The 15,596-nt window shown below is 38.8% G+C and overlaps 1 protein-coding gene across 1 annotated transcript; it reads left to right on the top strand.

The window, feature by feature from the left end:
- Positions 1-7,563: 7,563 nt before the first annotated feature.
- LOC109218250 (inorganic phosphate transporter 1-4-like) lies at positions 7,564-9,171 on the top strand. The gene has a single exon (XM_019382605.1). It carries the CDS (start codon positions 7,564-7,566, stop codon positions 9,169-9,171), a length of 1,608 nt encoding a protein of 535 aa, XP_019238150.1.
- Positions 9,172-15,596: the final 6,425 nt, after the last annotated feature.

The raw sequence follows: 15,596 nt of genomic DNA, 5'->3' as shown, positions 1-15,596 counted from the left end.
TTTAGCATGTACTTGACAAATACTGATTTGGTCTTAGATTAAATTAAGCAGTGAGCAGGCAGGTTCAACACATATATTTAGACAGAAAGTCTGCATTAGGCAACTCGGATACAGTTGTCAGAGATTAAGGCACTGAATTAGCCGCGAGTTCATTTAAGAAAGTACTGATTTTAGAAGATGATCATGCAGAAGAGTCTTGAAGAAAAAGGGTATGCTGCAGACGTTTAGAAACTAGTTCAAAAGGGAAAACAAACTGCCTAATTGTGGTTAAACACAAAAAAAAAAGTTTTGAAAATTCCAGAAGGGACAGAGTTATCTAAAGAAAGGAGTTAGTTGCAGAACTGATTTAAAACGACGAGTTCAAAAGACAGGAATTGAGGTGGAAAACACGTTTAGGCAGAATATTAGAAAGAAGGAGTTTCAGAAAAGATATGCCAGTTAAAGAAATAGATTTTAGGGAAAAGTATACACTGATTTGAAACAAGTTTTATTAGAGACTACGTTTTGGAAAACATGTACTGACTTAGGCGTATAAGAAACGGCTAATCAATTGCTACTGCTGTTAGACAGGCTAAGCGAGTTTGGTTCAAAAGAAGCTCCTATGGACATGATATCTACAAGTTATTGATTACCGAACTTGTTAATAAACTTGTGGATGGATGCTTGTTTATTAAACCTAAAGTTTGCCTAATGTCATGCGTATGCACATCCTATAGGCATGACACCTATAAATTTGCAGAAAATTAACTCCTATAGGCAGGATTTCTATATGCATAATTGCAGAAAGTGAGTGTTAAGTCCTACAGACATGCTTTCTATGTGATTAAAACGGTCCTATAGGCAGGATCTCTAGATGGTTAAATAATAAAGTCCTAAGATCATGATTTCTACCCTTTTGATGCAAGAAAGTAAAGACCCCTCCCACATCGCTTTACTATACTCCCCGAGTTTATACAAGTTATTACAGAATGTAGAAAACAATACATCAGAGGCTAACAGCTAGATCCGAGCAGCCTAATTCAACCTTAATGTCTAATAATATGCGATTGAGCCACTCCCGGGATCCAGATTTCCAAAGCCTTCTCTTTACCCAGGGTGTTTCAAAGTTCCAAGGAATCTCAGGGATTCCCGGCATTGCTTACACCCAAGATACCATTAGAATAGAAACAGTGCAGTGTGGAAGAGCCAGCTCTCAGGCATCCAAGTTCAGAGGGAGCTCAGAGGGTCCCAAAGCATGGCTTGCAAGAGAGGGGAAGAACTTAATAGCTAAGAGTAAGTGCAAAGTGAAAGGGGGATTGGGGAGCCATGACAGGTTGTGGTCATACCTAGCCACAAAGTAGGCTGGCACACCCCTGATCACCTGCTTGGTCAAACACATTAAGAGCAGACCCTTGAAGGTCAGACCAGAGTCTGGACAGTGATTAGGACACTGCCAGACCCAAGTCTAAAGCTCAAAAACACAAAAAAGGGGAAAGGGAATGGGAACTGATTGAGTTTGGGATTCAAAGAATCCAATCCAGAATCATGGACAACAATATTAGAGTGTTGTCATGCCCTGAACCATAACTCACATATAAAGGGGTATGAGGGTTTGGGATTCATAAAGTATCAAATTCATGACAAGCAACTGACAGGATGCATACATAATTTAAATACTGAATTATAAAGGAAAGGGGGAACATGTTACAATATGTTAGAAACAAATGCCAACTAAAAGAATTGGACAGAAGTGGGCAGAAGTAAACACATTGTGGTGGAGACATGTAAACTAACTGAGACATACCAGTAGAGAAGTAAAAGAGTGCAGGAGAAAGCAGAGTAATCAAAGTCCACAGCAGCACAAGTAAAAGAGAGAGAGTTTTTAAGTGATAGTGACTTGTGAAATCAGATTGCGTTCTGTGTTCGTGTGTGTTCAAAGAGAAGGGAGGAGAGTATTTATAGTTTGAAATCAGGCAGGGAACAAGGTAAGAAAATAACCATGTATCAATTAGAATCAATCAGTAGCGGAAAAATCCCTTTAATTGAGGAATTCAAATTTGAACGGTAAAGGGCAAGTGTTTTTTTTAAGGAAGGAGATCAAGTAAGCATATTGTGCATAGCATACAAATAAGGGGTAAATACATAGGGGTTTTAATTAAGGAAAGAAAATTTTGAAATACACGGTCAAGTAAATAAGGCAAGGACAAAGTAAATCAATTGGTACGTAGTAAATCAGGGAATCGGGGATTCAAAATTGCCCCTGAACCAAGTCAGAAATAGGGGAATCGAAAGGTTAAAAAGAGTTTTCAAATAAAACAAGGAAAGAATCAATCATGCTTACACAAAGAAGTCTGAAATTAGTCCCGAATCTATGGTTATTTTAGAGGGACATTCAGCGTGTATAAAGAGCGCACAAACATTAGGCATGCGAGGTTAAACCAATTTAGAGATGAGAACCAGACAAAACACATAGAAGATAACCTTAGAAGAAACATTCAGAAACCTCAAAAGAAACCAAGATCCCTGACATGCAAGTTCTAGAATGTCATAAAAGGTCACAGAGATATGCAGACATGCACAAACAGAAACAAGAGAAAACCACGAGCGTTAAGACAAAGGTAGGCAAGAACATGATCAGCGGAACTTTAGAAACAAAATTAAAGCATGAGCCTGAACATATATAGCAAAAAGTAAGTCAACAACCTAGGCTAGCATGTGAACACAGAATGTAAAAGAATCTCTGTAGAAATCCGGTAAGAAACAAGAGAACAGCCTCGAACATAATAGGAAATAAAACAACGAGCATAAACACACACAAGGGAGAGTAAAAGAATCAGAAAACATTTTAGGAGCCATTTTCAGAAAACCCTAAAATTGATTTGAACAGTTTTGAAAAAGGAAATTTGGGGAAAAACTCTAAAATGTTACCAACAGCGTAGATCTAGCACAGATCTAAAAGAATAAACGAAAAGGAACCTCGAATAGGCTAGGGCTTCTGAGAACCCTAAAGGACGAGAAAGGCTTGGAAGTCACGAGAACGGATCTGAGTTGATAAGGTCGAATCCAGGCTCAAGAGGCCAAGATACGCCGGAGCAAGGCCGAAAACGGCCAAAGAATCTCGAATCGACCAAGGTCTGGATGAAGAACCTTGAGGTCTAGCCTCGAATCTTCAGTGAGTAGGCGTGTGGGAGCAGTAGGTGGTGAGTAGAGGTTGTCCATGGTTAGATTAGCCATGGATTCCAGCGGTTTGAGATCGAAGAGGGGGTAGGCGGCTATTAGGGTTTCAGGTGGGTGAGAGCGTTTGAGAGAGTCAAGGGATTAGAGGCGGCGGTCTTTGAGAAAATGGGGAGGGTTTGGGGGTCGTTTAGAATTAAAAATGGTAAGGGGGAGCCTGGGCCGTTGATCAAAATGATCAACGGCTCAGATTAAAAGGGACACGGGCCGGTTCGGGTGATTGGGTGTTGGGTCGGGTGGATTAGGAAATTGGGTTAGGGAATTGGGTTCAATTTGGGGCTGAGATTGGGGCCCAATTCCGGTTAAAATTGAAATGCAAAAAGGGCTAACTTTTAAATAGCCACTTTTCCCTTGTTTAATTTATAAAAAATAGCAAAATAATTTCTGGAAGTAAATCAAACATGCTAAAATGATTAATAATACATAATTATCAAATTAAAAGATACTGGGGTCAATTTTATAAATATAATTAGAATTAAATCTTAAAAGAGGCTAATATTGCAATTATGTGCAATTTAATTTTAAAAAATACTAAATAAATTTGTAAAAAATATGCAAAAATCATGCTATCCATATTTAGGTGTAAATATGAGAATAAAAAATAGGTTTTCCACCAAAATGATAACTTTAGGAATAATTATTGGATTTTATGGTATAAAAATAGGCAATAAATTGGTTTTTAAAAATCATTAAAAATTTGGTAAAGTACCAAAACTCTTGTGTGTGCTCATATATGCACATATATGTTATTTTGAAAGTATTTTGGGTATCAAAATATTTAGGGAATAATTGGGTATCAACAATGTACAGCGGAAAATAAAGGCAAAACTTTACAATTAAAGATAGGAAGGGGGAAGCATGCTGCGGGGAATAACAAGTAACAATAGAAACTAACAGTTAAATGTAAAGAACACCATAACTCAGTTATCAATAGAAATCAGGAAAATCAAAGACAAGTGCACGGCATCACCCTTCGTGCTTTTACTCTCGTCCTCACCAAAAATCAATAAAATCGGCACGGCATCACCCTTCGTGCTTTTACTCTCGTCCTCACCAAAAATCAATAAAATCGGCATGGCATCACCCTTCGTGCTTTTACTCTCGTCCTCACCAAAAATCAATATAATCGGCACGGCAGCACCCTTCGTGCTTTTATCTCACATAATCATGGCACGAAATGATCCTTCGTGCATTATCACTCATATAAAGGCACGGAATTGTACATCGTGCGGCACGGCATCACCCTTCGTGCTTTAACACTCTCTCACAAATATCATGCACGGCATCACCCTTGGTGCTTTAACACTCTTCCTCACCCAAACAACAATCACAAAGCAATAAGGGCAAGGGAATCAATAGAATCACCATAAAATCCCAGCAAGGGAACAATAGTATGACAATCATATCCCGGCAAGGGAAACAATATCAAAAGCAATAACATCCCAGCAAGGGAGATAACATTAAAAGTAACAACATCCCGGCAAGGGAGACAATATCATAAACCTCTTCTCTTTTCCCCATTTACTTCACAACTCGAGCCAATGCTCTATAACGTTCAATTGCCAATAATACTTCCACAAATCATTTTATAATTTGAGCCAACGCTCTTCAAGGTTCAATTACCAATATTACTTCCACAAACCTCGTTCAACAATAGAAATCAACCCATAAGGCATGAACAATACAAAACGGAGTCACATTAATCGTAGTATAAGACTCACGGGCATGCTTGACACCAACATGTAGATACTCGTCACCATGCCTATACGTCGTACTCAACATCTAACACATAGCAAATAAGACACGACTCCTAATCCCTCAAGCTAAGGTTAGACCAAACACTTACCTCGAGGCCACGAACACAATTCAAGCCTCAACTACCGCCTTTACCTCTTAATTCCACCACCAATTCGCTTGCATCTAGCCACAAGTTACTTAACTATATCAATAAATGCTAAATGAATCAATCCTAATGCATGAAAATAGGTTTTCTAAAGTTTTTCCCAAAAAGTCAAAAATCGACCCCGGCCCACATAGTCAAAACCAGAGGTTCGAACCAAAACCCGATTACCCATTCACTCACGAACTCAAGTATATAATTTGTTTTGAAATCGGACCTCAAATCGAGGTCCAAATCCCCAAAATTCGAAAATCCTAAGTTCTACCAAAAACACCCAATTTTCCCCATGAAAACCCTTGAATATGAGTTGAAATCATGTAAAAAAATGGATTAGATTGGAAGAAATGAGTTAGAATTGACTTACAAATGATTTGGAAGAGTAGTTGTCTTTGAAAAATCGCCCAAAGGTGTTTAGGTTTTGAAAAGGTTGTAAAAATGGCTGAAAATGCGTCTAAGTCTCAATTAACTGGTCTCTGATGTCGCAATTGCGACCAGGGTTCGCAACTGCGAACCCCTCAGAAACTGATGACTTCGCAAATGCGAAGATTTTTTCGCATTTGCGACACTGAAGGAATCCGGTCCCCTTCGCATTTGCGAGGGACCCTTCGCATTTGCGATATCGCATTTGCGATAAATACGTCGCATTTGCGACCAAGGCAGCCCAGGCCATCTTCGCATTTGCGGGCTCGCATTTGCGAGCCTGCAGACCTGCAACACACCAGCAATTTCCTAAGTCTAAATTTCACTCTGTGGCCTATCCAAAACTCACCCGAGCCCTCGGGGCTCCAAACCAAACATGCACGCAAGTCTAAAAACATCAGCGGACTTGCCCGTACGGTCAAATCATCAAAATAACATCAATAATTATGAATTTAGCATCAAAATCAAAGAAAAATCTCATGAACTCTTAAGTTCAAATTTTTAACAACCGAAGGTCCGATTCACATCATTTCAAGTCCGTTTCTTACCAAATTTTACAGGCTCAACTTAAATACCATATAAGACCTGTACCGGGCTCCGGAACCAAAATACGGGCCCGATACCATCGAATTCAATTACATTCAAATTTCCAAAAACTCTAAGAATTTCAATTAAACAATTTTCTTCAAAAATTCATTTCTCGGGCTTGGGACCTCGGAATTCGGTTATGGGCATACGCCCAAGTCCCATATTTTCCTACGGACTCTCTGGGACCGTCAAATCATGGGTCCGGGTCCGTTTACCAAAAATGTTGACCGGAGTCAACCTAAATTCATTTTAAAAGCAAAATTCATCATTTTTTTCATAGATTTTCACATAATGGCTTTCCAGATACATGCCCGGACTGCGCACGCAATTCTAGGTGAGACAAAAAAAAGGTTTTAAGGCCTTGGAACGCAGAATTTATTTCTAAAACAAGTGATGACCTTTTGGGTCATCACAGCTTGGTTCGTTCATGGAAAATTGGATTTTCTGCAATTTGAATGGTTTCCTTGTTGTCACAAAACAACTGAACTGGTTTAGAAATTGGCATCTTCAATTCTTCTAGGAGTCCTGATAACCAGTCAACTTCTGTTGTCACTGCTGCTATGCTTCTATATTCTGCTTCTGCTGAACTTCTATTAACCGTTTGCTGCTTTTTTGATTTCCACGAGATTAAGGAGCTCCCTAACTTTACAATATAACCTGTCACTGATCTCCTAGTATTGGGACAGGCTGCCCAATCTGCATCACAGTAGGCAGTCAATGTGTCAACTGGCTTTGCCTGCAGAAGAACTCCCAAACCTGGTGCTCCTTTGAAATCCTTGATCTTACTTCAAATTTCCCGCTCTGATACCATGACAAAATCTCAGTAGAGATCTACACTAAATCGACATTGCATGTGATTGAGAAGAAGAAGAAAATGAGTTGAAGGAGAGAATCAGCTAAGAAGAGGAAGAAGTCTGTTATTTCCACTGTAGAGGTCGGTGCAGTGTAACTGCCTTTAATACAAGACCTCTCACACAAGTCACGTGTGTGATGAGGGTAAAAAGACTAAAATACCCCAACTATTTAACTAGTATTACTACTGATTATTCAAAACGACCGAACCGTACCTCGACTTTTGCCTCCGCCCCTGATATCAGCAACTAAGTAGAATAATCTCCACTATGAACAGGCTGTTGCTCAAGATGTGTTTATAACTTTTAACAAGAAAAGAAAAACTTAGAAAATTTAGCTGCATATATTGAAAGTATCTAAAACTATTCTCCTTGTTCTTATATGCAAAATCGGCCGAATATACCCCTTTATGCATAATATCCAACCATAAGCTTTTCATATATGATTTAATAATATTACGGAATTCGCAATTGAATTATGTTGTAATATTCTCCTTGTCTTTTTCTGTCAATCATTCTATTAATAACCCCCTCCCACCATTATGCCTTAGCAGAAAATAGGAGTTTCCAAAAATAGTACCCTACCTAACTATGGCTAAAGATCAATTGCAAGTACTAAATGCACTAGATGTAGCCAAAACACAATTATACCATTTCACTGCAATAGTAATTGCTGGAATGGGATTTTTTACTGATGCCTATGACCTATTTTGCATTTCACTAGTCACAAAATTACTTGGCCGAATTTACTATCATCACGAAAATGCACCAAAACCAGGTATTCTTCCTCCTCCTATCGCCGCTGCAGTTAACGGTGTCGCGTTTGTTGGTACTCTTTCGGGGCAACTGTTTTTCGGCTGGCTAGGTGATAAATTAGGAAGAAAAAAAGTTTATGGAATGACACTTATGCTTATGGTTATTTGTTCAATAGCTTCTGGACTTTCATTTGGTAAAACACCTAATGGTGTTATAGCCACTTTATGTTTTTTTCGATTTTGGCTTGGTTTTGGTATTGGTGGCGATTACCCTTTATCCGCGACGATTATGTCTGAATATGCAAATAAAAAAACTCGTGGGGCTTTTATTGCTGCTGTTTTTGCAATGCAAGGTTTTGGTATTTTAACAGGCGGAATAGTTGCTCTTATTATTGCTGGTGCATTTAAAAATGCTTACCCTTCACCGATTTATTCAGTAAACCCTAAAGATTCAACACCACCTGAAGCTGATTATGTTTGGAGAATTATTGTTATGTTTGGTGCAATTCCAGCTTTACTTACTTATTATTGGCGAATGAAGATGCCTGAAACAGCACGTTACACGGCCTTAGTCGCGAAAAATGCTGAAAAAGCTGCTGCTGATATGTCCAAAGTATTGAACGTTGAAATTGAAGTAGAGAACAATAAAGTTGAAGAAAAAGGAAATAATTTTGGTTTGTTTACTAAGGAATTTCTTCGTCGTCATGGACTTCACTTGCTAGGAACAACAAGTACATGGTTTTTATTAGACATTGCTTTTTACAGTCAGAATCTTTTTCAGAAAGATATATTTAGTAAAATTGGATGGATTCCTCATGCAGAAACGATGAATGCATTAGATGAAGTTTTCAAGATTGCAAAGGCGCAGACTCTTATTGCACTTTGTAGTACTGTTCCAGGTTACTGGTTTACAGTAGCATTTATCGATAAAATGGGTCGATTTGCTATACAATTAATGGGATTCTTTTTCATGACAGTGTTCATGTTTGCTTTAGCCATTCCATATAATCACTGGACACAAAAAGAAAACAGAATAGGGTTTGTTATCATGTATTCACTTACCTTTTTCTTCGCGAATTTTGGTCCAAATGCAACAACATTTGTTGTACCCGCGGAGATTTTTCCAGCTAGGTTAAGATCAACGTGCCACGGAATATCAGCAGCAGCTGGAAAAGCTGGAGCAATTGTTGGGGCATTTGGATTTTTATATGCAGCTCAATCTACTGATCCATTAAAGGTTGATGCTGGTTATCCAACTGGTATAGGTGTGAAAAATGCACATATTGTTCTTGGTTGTGTTAATTTACTTGGAATGTTATTTACATTCTTGGTGCCAGAATCCAAAGGAAAATCATTGGAGGAAATGTCTAAGGAAAATGAAGGAGAAGAAGAAAATTATGAAAAAGAAACTAAGGCAGAGAATGCACAAACAATTCCAGTTTAAATCAAAGTGGTGGTATATACTAAGTATGATGTTGTAATTTTTTTTAACTTTGAGTAGAAACATCATGAGATATACCAAGATTGAAGCTTAGCTTTATTCTTGTTTGTATCTTATGAGGAAATAACCATCTATTCATTTTGCTTTGTGGTTCTTTTTTCTTGTGTATTTCTTGTAGATGTAATACAAGATGGTGGCTAGCTTCTGCCAGTCCTTTGACTTTCTTTTTGTCTTTGATTATTGGTTTTTATTTTATTTTGTTTATTGTGAATTTTAGCATTTTTTGTTTGAAAGTACAAGAGGGGGGGGGGGGGGGGGGGTAAGTTGTATATTTTGAAACTTATCGATTTATTAGTTGACTTGTTAAGCAGATAGTCGACTGGATCTAGCAATTCAGCAGTTATAATATCAGAAAGGAAATTGCAAAAACTAAATGCAGGAATTAAAGACACCGAAATTTTTATACTGGTTCGGATTCAATGTGAATCCTAGTCCAGTCCCCTTGGGTTGCAAGGGAGTTCTCTTCAGTAAATGTGTTTCTTCGAGTACAGTGGAAATGGCTTGATAATACGGATCCTCTAACACTCGTTTTTCTTTTTGATACAATGCCTCACCAGTGTTACACTCTCTTTTTTTCTCTAGCTTGTTACACAGCAGATCTTAGAGAAATACAATATTTGTTTGCAGTAGAATAAAGAGAGGGTTTTTGGTGTGATCAAAGTATGTCTGACTAGGGTCTAAGGCTAGGTTTAAATACTTTGATGATGATCGAGGCTTGACAACCCAAGAGATTTGATCCTTGGAAAGAGATTGATTCTTTCCAAGAATAAGGTAGCTAGCCGTTGCTTCTCCTTGATTTCCTTTCTTCCGCAGATGTATGTAATAAGAACTTGCTCCTTGATTGTTGGTTCTTTCCAAAAATTAGTAACGTACCAATCTCTTCAGAATCTTCGACCTTCCGTAATGCTGCCCTTGATTTGTGCCTTAACTTTAGGCTTGCTTGATTCTCTCCATCGCAGCTGGTTGATACTCTTTGCTGATTGTTTTTCTTGGATCTTCCCAGATTTGGGATTCCTTTCCTTAGGCGTCCAGATTTGCTGATTGTATTGCTTCGCCTTGATTTCTTTCTTTCCTTATTTATCAGGATTGACTCCAGCAGTCTTGTAGTATCCTCTTGACTCCTTGTAATTGATTTCCTGCATATGTATATTATTTTCATCATTAAAACTGCATCTAACAATCTCCCCCTTTTTGATGATGACAAAATAATATATAACTATAAACACCAGTCGACTTCCCTGTGATTTACTCCCCCTTAATGGACGCAGTTGACTGGTCCATGATGCTCCCCCTTAATGCATGCAGTTGACTGGTCTATGCCGGAGTCGACTTCTATACCAACTATGCTTTTGTACCTGTACAAATAAACCTGCTAACTGGTCCTCCCCCTCAATTGAGAGTCGACTTCTGTACCTGTACAAATAAACTTACTTCCCTTTTTCTCCCCCTTTTTGGCATCAGCAAAGAGGGAACAGGACAGAAGACAAACATAATAGATAGTATTGAAGCAGAAAAGTTGTAGTGATCATCCAACGGCTGGGAAAACAGCCCATAAAAATAGCACATCAAAAAATAAAATTATCCACAGGCTGAAAACACAGCCCAAAATCAGCAGAGCAAAAGAAATTGTCTTAAAACATCCATATTAACGGCGCAGAAAGTAAGTAAGGGTATTGCAGATGGCCTCCTTCAACTGGTCAAAGCTTGCATTGGCTGATATGCTCACTCCATCCAACCTGTCATGAATCTCCCTGAAGGCTTTGACAGCATTCTCCCTAACCTTGAGAACAGCAACTCTAATTTTGGACACATCATGCCCTGTTTCCTTGGAAATAGCATGAATATCAGCAACAGTAGACTGAGTGATTGTGAGAAGATCTTTGATTTCAGAGAGTTGAGAGTTGAGAGTTGAGAGTTGATAGCACGAAGCTTTTCACCAAGATCAGAATTGTCAAGACTAGGATGAGGAACAGAAGGTGAAGGTTTGGGCTCTACAGGGGTGTGCTTTGCTTCACTATCGTCCTTCTTAACCCAGGCGCCTTCGATATTCACATATCCCATACTAGCAAAGGCTCTAGAATTGTAGGACTTGGAGATAGTGGTGAAGGGATAGCTGTACAGGGAAAGTTGATGAGCTTCCAGAATGTGAGTGATTGCCATGCCATAGGGAAGACTAGTGGGATCTTCAGCACTTTCGATCATGAAATTGATAACCCAAGAGGAAATCTTGATTCTGAGTTAGGTGACAAGGCAATAGACGAAGAATGTGTCTCGTTGGGAGAAGGTTGAATAGGATCCAGTACGGGGAAGCAAAGTTGTTGCCACAATGTGGACCAGAACCCTGGTTTCGAAGCTAACATCATTGGACCTAACTGGTTTGGAAGGGGGTCCGAGGGACTCTCAACGATACATTGTTTGGCTTGGTCAAAAGAAATTTCAAAGTTATCAGGCCAGGTATTTTTAAACGGAGTAGGAAAGCCAGAACAATGACACTGAAAAAGAGAGTCAAACAGAGCACACTCAAGAACAATGCGCTCTCCTAACACTAGGGACTCTAACCTATCAGGTTTACTAGAACGAAGATTTGCATAGAATATTCTAACCAGCGGTTCATACACCTTAGGCGGAGGAATAGAGAAGAACTTACCCCAACCTTGATAAACGAAAAGATCTTTGATTTTGCAATTGAGGGCTTCCATGTCGTCAAGATCGACAACCCTTCCATAGGCAATGGGTTTGTCTTTCAAGGCAAGGAAAACATCCTTATTTGGGGAATCCCAGAAATTGAGGTCAGATTCAAGAGAGGGAGAGAGATCAACTTTTGTTTTCTTTGGGGTGGACGAAATAGGGGGGGTCTTCCATGGGTCGCTTACCCAAAGCTTTTTCTCTTAGGAGTGGAGAGTGTTCAGAGAAGTCACCCTGAGAAGAGGCGAAGCCCTCAGAGCGATCGGACCCTAGGTCTACCTGTTCCGGAGGCATAGATGGGGGTTTTGCTTTGGAACGGGTGCTTCTACTGGTAGAGGCAGATGGAATTCTAGGGTGCTTAGCCATTGAAGGGGAAGAGCTTGAACGGAGGTTTGGAGAAAGGATGAGGATGAGAGTGATTGAAAAGGGTTTTCTACTTTAAGAAGAGATTTTTGACGGTTGAGTACAGAAAAGGAAAAGTTGTCAGTTGAAGGGACGTGATGATTGGCTTTCCAACTTTGAACGACGAACTGATGTGAAAGAAGAGAAAAGAGAGGGAAAAGAGACAAAGGGTAATTAATGCATGAGTGAGGGACAATTACCCTGTAAAGTTATAATAGTACACATAGGTCCTAAAACTTATTAGTAAAGCACGTAATGCCAAGTAAATCTCGTAATTCACAAAATCTCTCTTCTAATAGAGGTTTAGTAAAAATGTCAGCTAGCTGATCAGTGGTTCCAACAAAAGATATCTCTATGTCACCCTTAAGAACATGATCTCTAATGAAGTGATGCTTGATATCTATATGCTTTGCTCTCGAGTGATGCACAGGATTTTTTGAAAGACAAATAGCACTAGAATTATCACAGAAAATTTGTATAAACTTAAAGAAAAGTTCATAATCACCCAATTGATGAGACATCCATAATAGTTGTGCGCAACATTGTCCTATAGCAATGTATTCAGCTTCAGTAGTGGATAGTGCAACTGAAGCTTGTTTTTTGTTGTTCCAAGATATTAGTGCATTTCCCAGTAATTGACATATACCGCTTGTGCTTTTCCTGTCATCCTTATCACCTGCAAGGTCAGCATCTGAAAAACCTTCTAATTTAAAAGAGTTAGAGCGAGGATACCATAGTCCATGGGACACAGTCCCAATAAGGTAACGAATGATTCTTTTTACTGCGGTCAGGTGTGATTCCTTGGGAGCTGACTGAAACCTGGCACATTTACATACGTTGAACATAATATCCGGTCGACTTGCTGTCAGGTACAGTAATGATCCAATCATTCCACGATATTTAGTTTCATCAACAGGAATTCCGTGCTCATCTTTATCCAGATTAGTGGAAGGACTCATTGGTGTGCCAATTGATTTTTCATTGCTCAAACCAAATTTTTGAATCAGTTCTTTTGTGTATTTGGTCTGACATATAAAAGTTCCTCCTTCAGTTTGTTGAATTTGTAGTCCAAGAAAGAACGTTAGCTCACCCATCATACTCATTTCAAATTCGCTTTGCATGAGATTTGAAAATTCCTTGCACATAAGAGGGTTAGCACTACCAAATATAATATCATCAACATAGATCTGAATGATGAGGTTACCTTCTGATGATCTTTTAATAAACAAGGTAGTGTCAATTTTACCTCTTGTGAAGCCATGATCAACAAGAAAGGAACTCAGTCTATCATACCAAGCACGTGGAGCTTGCTTTAGTCCATACAGCGCCTTAGTGAGCTTGTATACATGATATGGGAATTCTGAATCTACAAACCCAGGAGGTTGTTTTACATAAACTTCTTCCTCAATGAATCCATTCAAGAAGGAACTTTTAACATCCATTTGAAATAGTCTAAACCCTTTAAATGATGCGTATGCCAGAAGGATTCGTATGGATTCCAAGCGAGCTACTGGAGCGAAGGTTTCATCGTAGTCAACTCCTTCCTGTTGTGAGTACCCCTGAGCAACCAGTCTGGTTTTATTTCTTATGACTTTTCCATCCTCATTCAATTTATTTCTGAAGACCCACTTTGTTCCGATTACAGACACATTTTCAGGTTTGGGTAGCAGACTCCACACTTGATTCTTACGAAATTGATCTAGTTTTTCTTGCATAGCTTGAACCCAACTTGAGTCTTTTAGTGCTTCCTTTATCTTCTTTGGCTCAATCTGAGAGATTAATGCAATATTTGCTTTCTTTTTGAGAGCTCCCCTTGTTTTCATTCCTTCATGTGGATCCCCAATAATGAATTTTTGAGGATATTCAGGCTCGCTTCTCCATTCGTTTGGACGAACTATATTGGTAGTCGACTTGGTTGGTTGTTCTGGTACATTACTGCTATCTTCACCAGTTGACTCTATTGCAGCAGATATGTCAGTCGACTCTTGAGGTTTGCTTATCTCCTGAAGTTCTTGAGCTTGATCTTCATTACCTGCAGTAACTCCTTTCTCGATCAAGGGATTATTTTCATCGAATATAACATGTATTGATTCTTCCACACATAGTGTGTGTTTATTATATACCCTAAAAGATCTACTATTTAAGGAATAGCCTAGGAAAATACCTTCGTCACTTCTTGGATCGAATTTTCCAAGATTATCCTTACCGTTATTGTGAACAAAACATTTACTTCCGAAGGGATGGAAGTAGCTGATATTGGGGCAGTTACCTTTCTACAGTTCATAAGGAGTCTTCTTCAGAATGGGCCTTATGAGACATCGATTTAGAATGTGACATGTTGTGCTTACGCCTTCTGCCCAGAAATGATTTGGTAGTGAATGATCTAGCAACATGGTTCTTGCCATATCTTGGAGAGTTCTATTTTTTCGTTCCACAACTCCATTCTGTTGTGGTGAGCGTGGTGCAGAGAAATTATGTGTGTATCCTTGATCATTGTAGAATTCTTCAAATGCTCTGCTTTCAAATTCTCCACCATGATCGCTTTGAATTGTTGAAATAAGATATCCCTTCTCTCTTTCAACCTTCTTACAGAAAACTTCCAAAATTTCTTAATGCTTCATCCTAATGAGATAAGAAAATTACCCAAGTGATACGTGAAAAATCATCTATAATAACAAAAGCATATCTTTTTCCTCCTATGCTAGCAGTTCGAGTAGGCCCAAATAAATCTATGTGAAGTAGTTGCAACGGTTTTGAGGTAGATACAATATCTTTGTTTTTGAAAGAGTTTCTGGTTTGCTTACCCATTTGACGTGCATCACAGATATGAGTTCTAGAGAAGTTCAGTTTAGGAAGACCAACAACTAACTCATATTTAGATAATTTTTCTATCAAATGCATGCTAGCATGACCGAGTTTCCTATGCCACAACCATGGATCATCAGACATAGAGGATAAGCAGATATGACCACTTATTTTTTCAAAACTATCAAGAATATAAACATTTCCATACCTTTTTCCGGGAAGAACTATTTTACCTGATTCGTCTTCAATAGCACATCCTGTTTTCTTAAAATTTACCTCATATCCTGAGTCGCAAAGTTGACTTATTGTCAAGACATTATAGTTGAGGCCATCAACCAGATAAACTTCAGTGATGTCACAGTTGTTGTTAAAAGGAATTGTTCCAGTACCGACTATTTTGCCTTTTGAGTCATCCCCGAATTTAACACTTCCTCCATCGATTTGTGTGACTTCTTTGAACAGGTTTTTGTCACCTG

Source organism: Nicotiana attenuata, unplaced genomic scaffold (assembly GCF_001879085.1).
Source record: "Nicotiana attenuata strain UT unplaced genomic scaffold, NIATTr2, whole genome shotgun sequence".
NCBI classification, from domain to species: domain Eukaryota; kingdom Viridiplantae; phylum Streptophyta; class Magnoliopsida; order Solanales; family Solanaceae; genus Nicotiana; species Nicotiana attenuata.
Note: the sequence above shows the minus strand (reverse complement) of the source record. Positions and strands in the feature narration are given on the sequence as shown.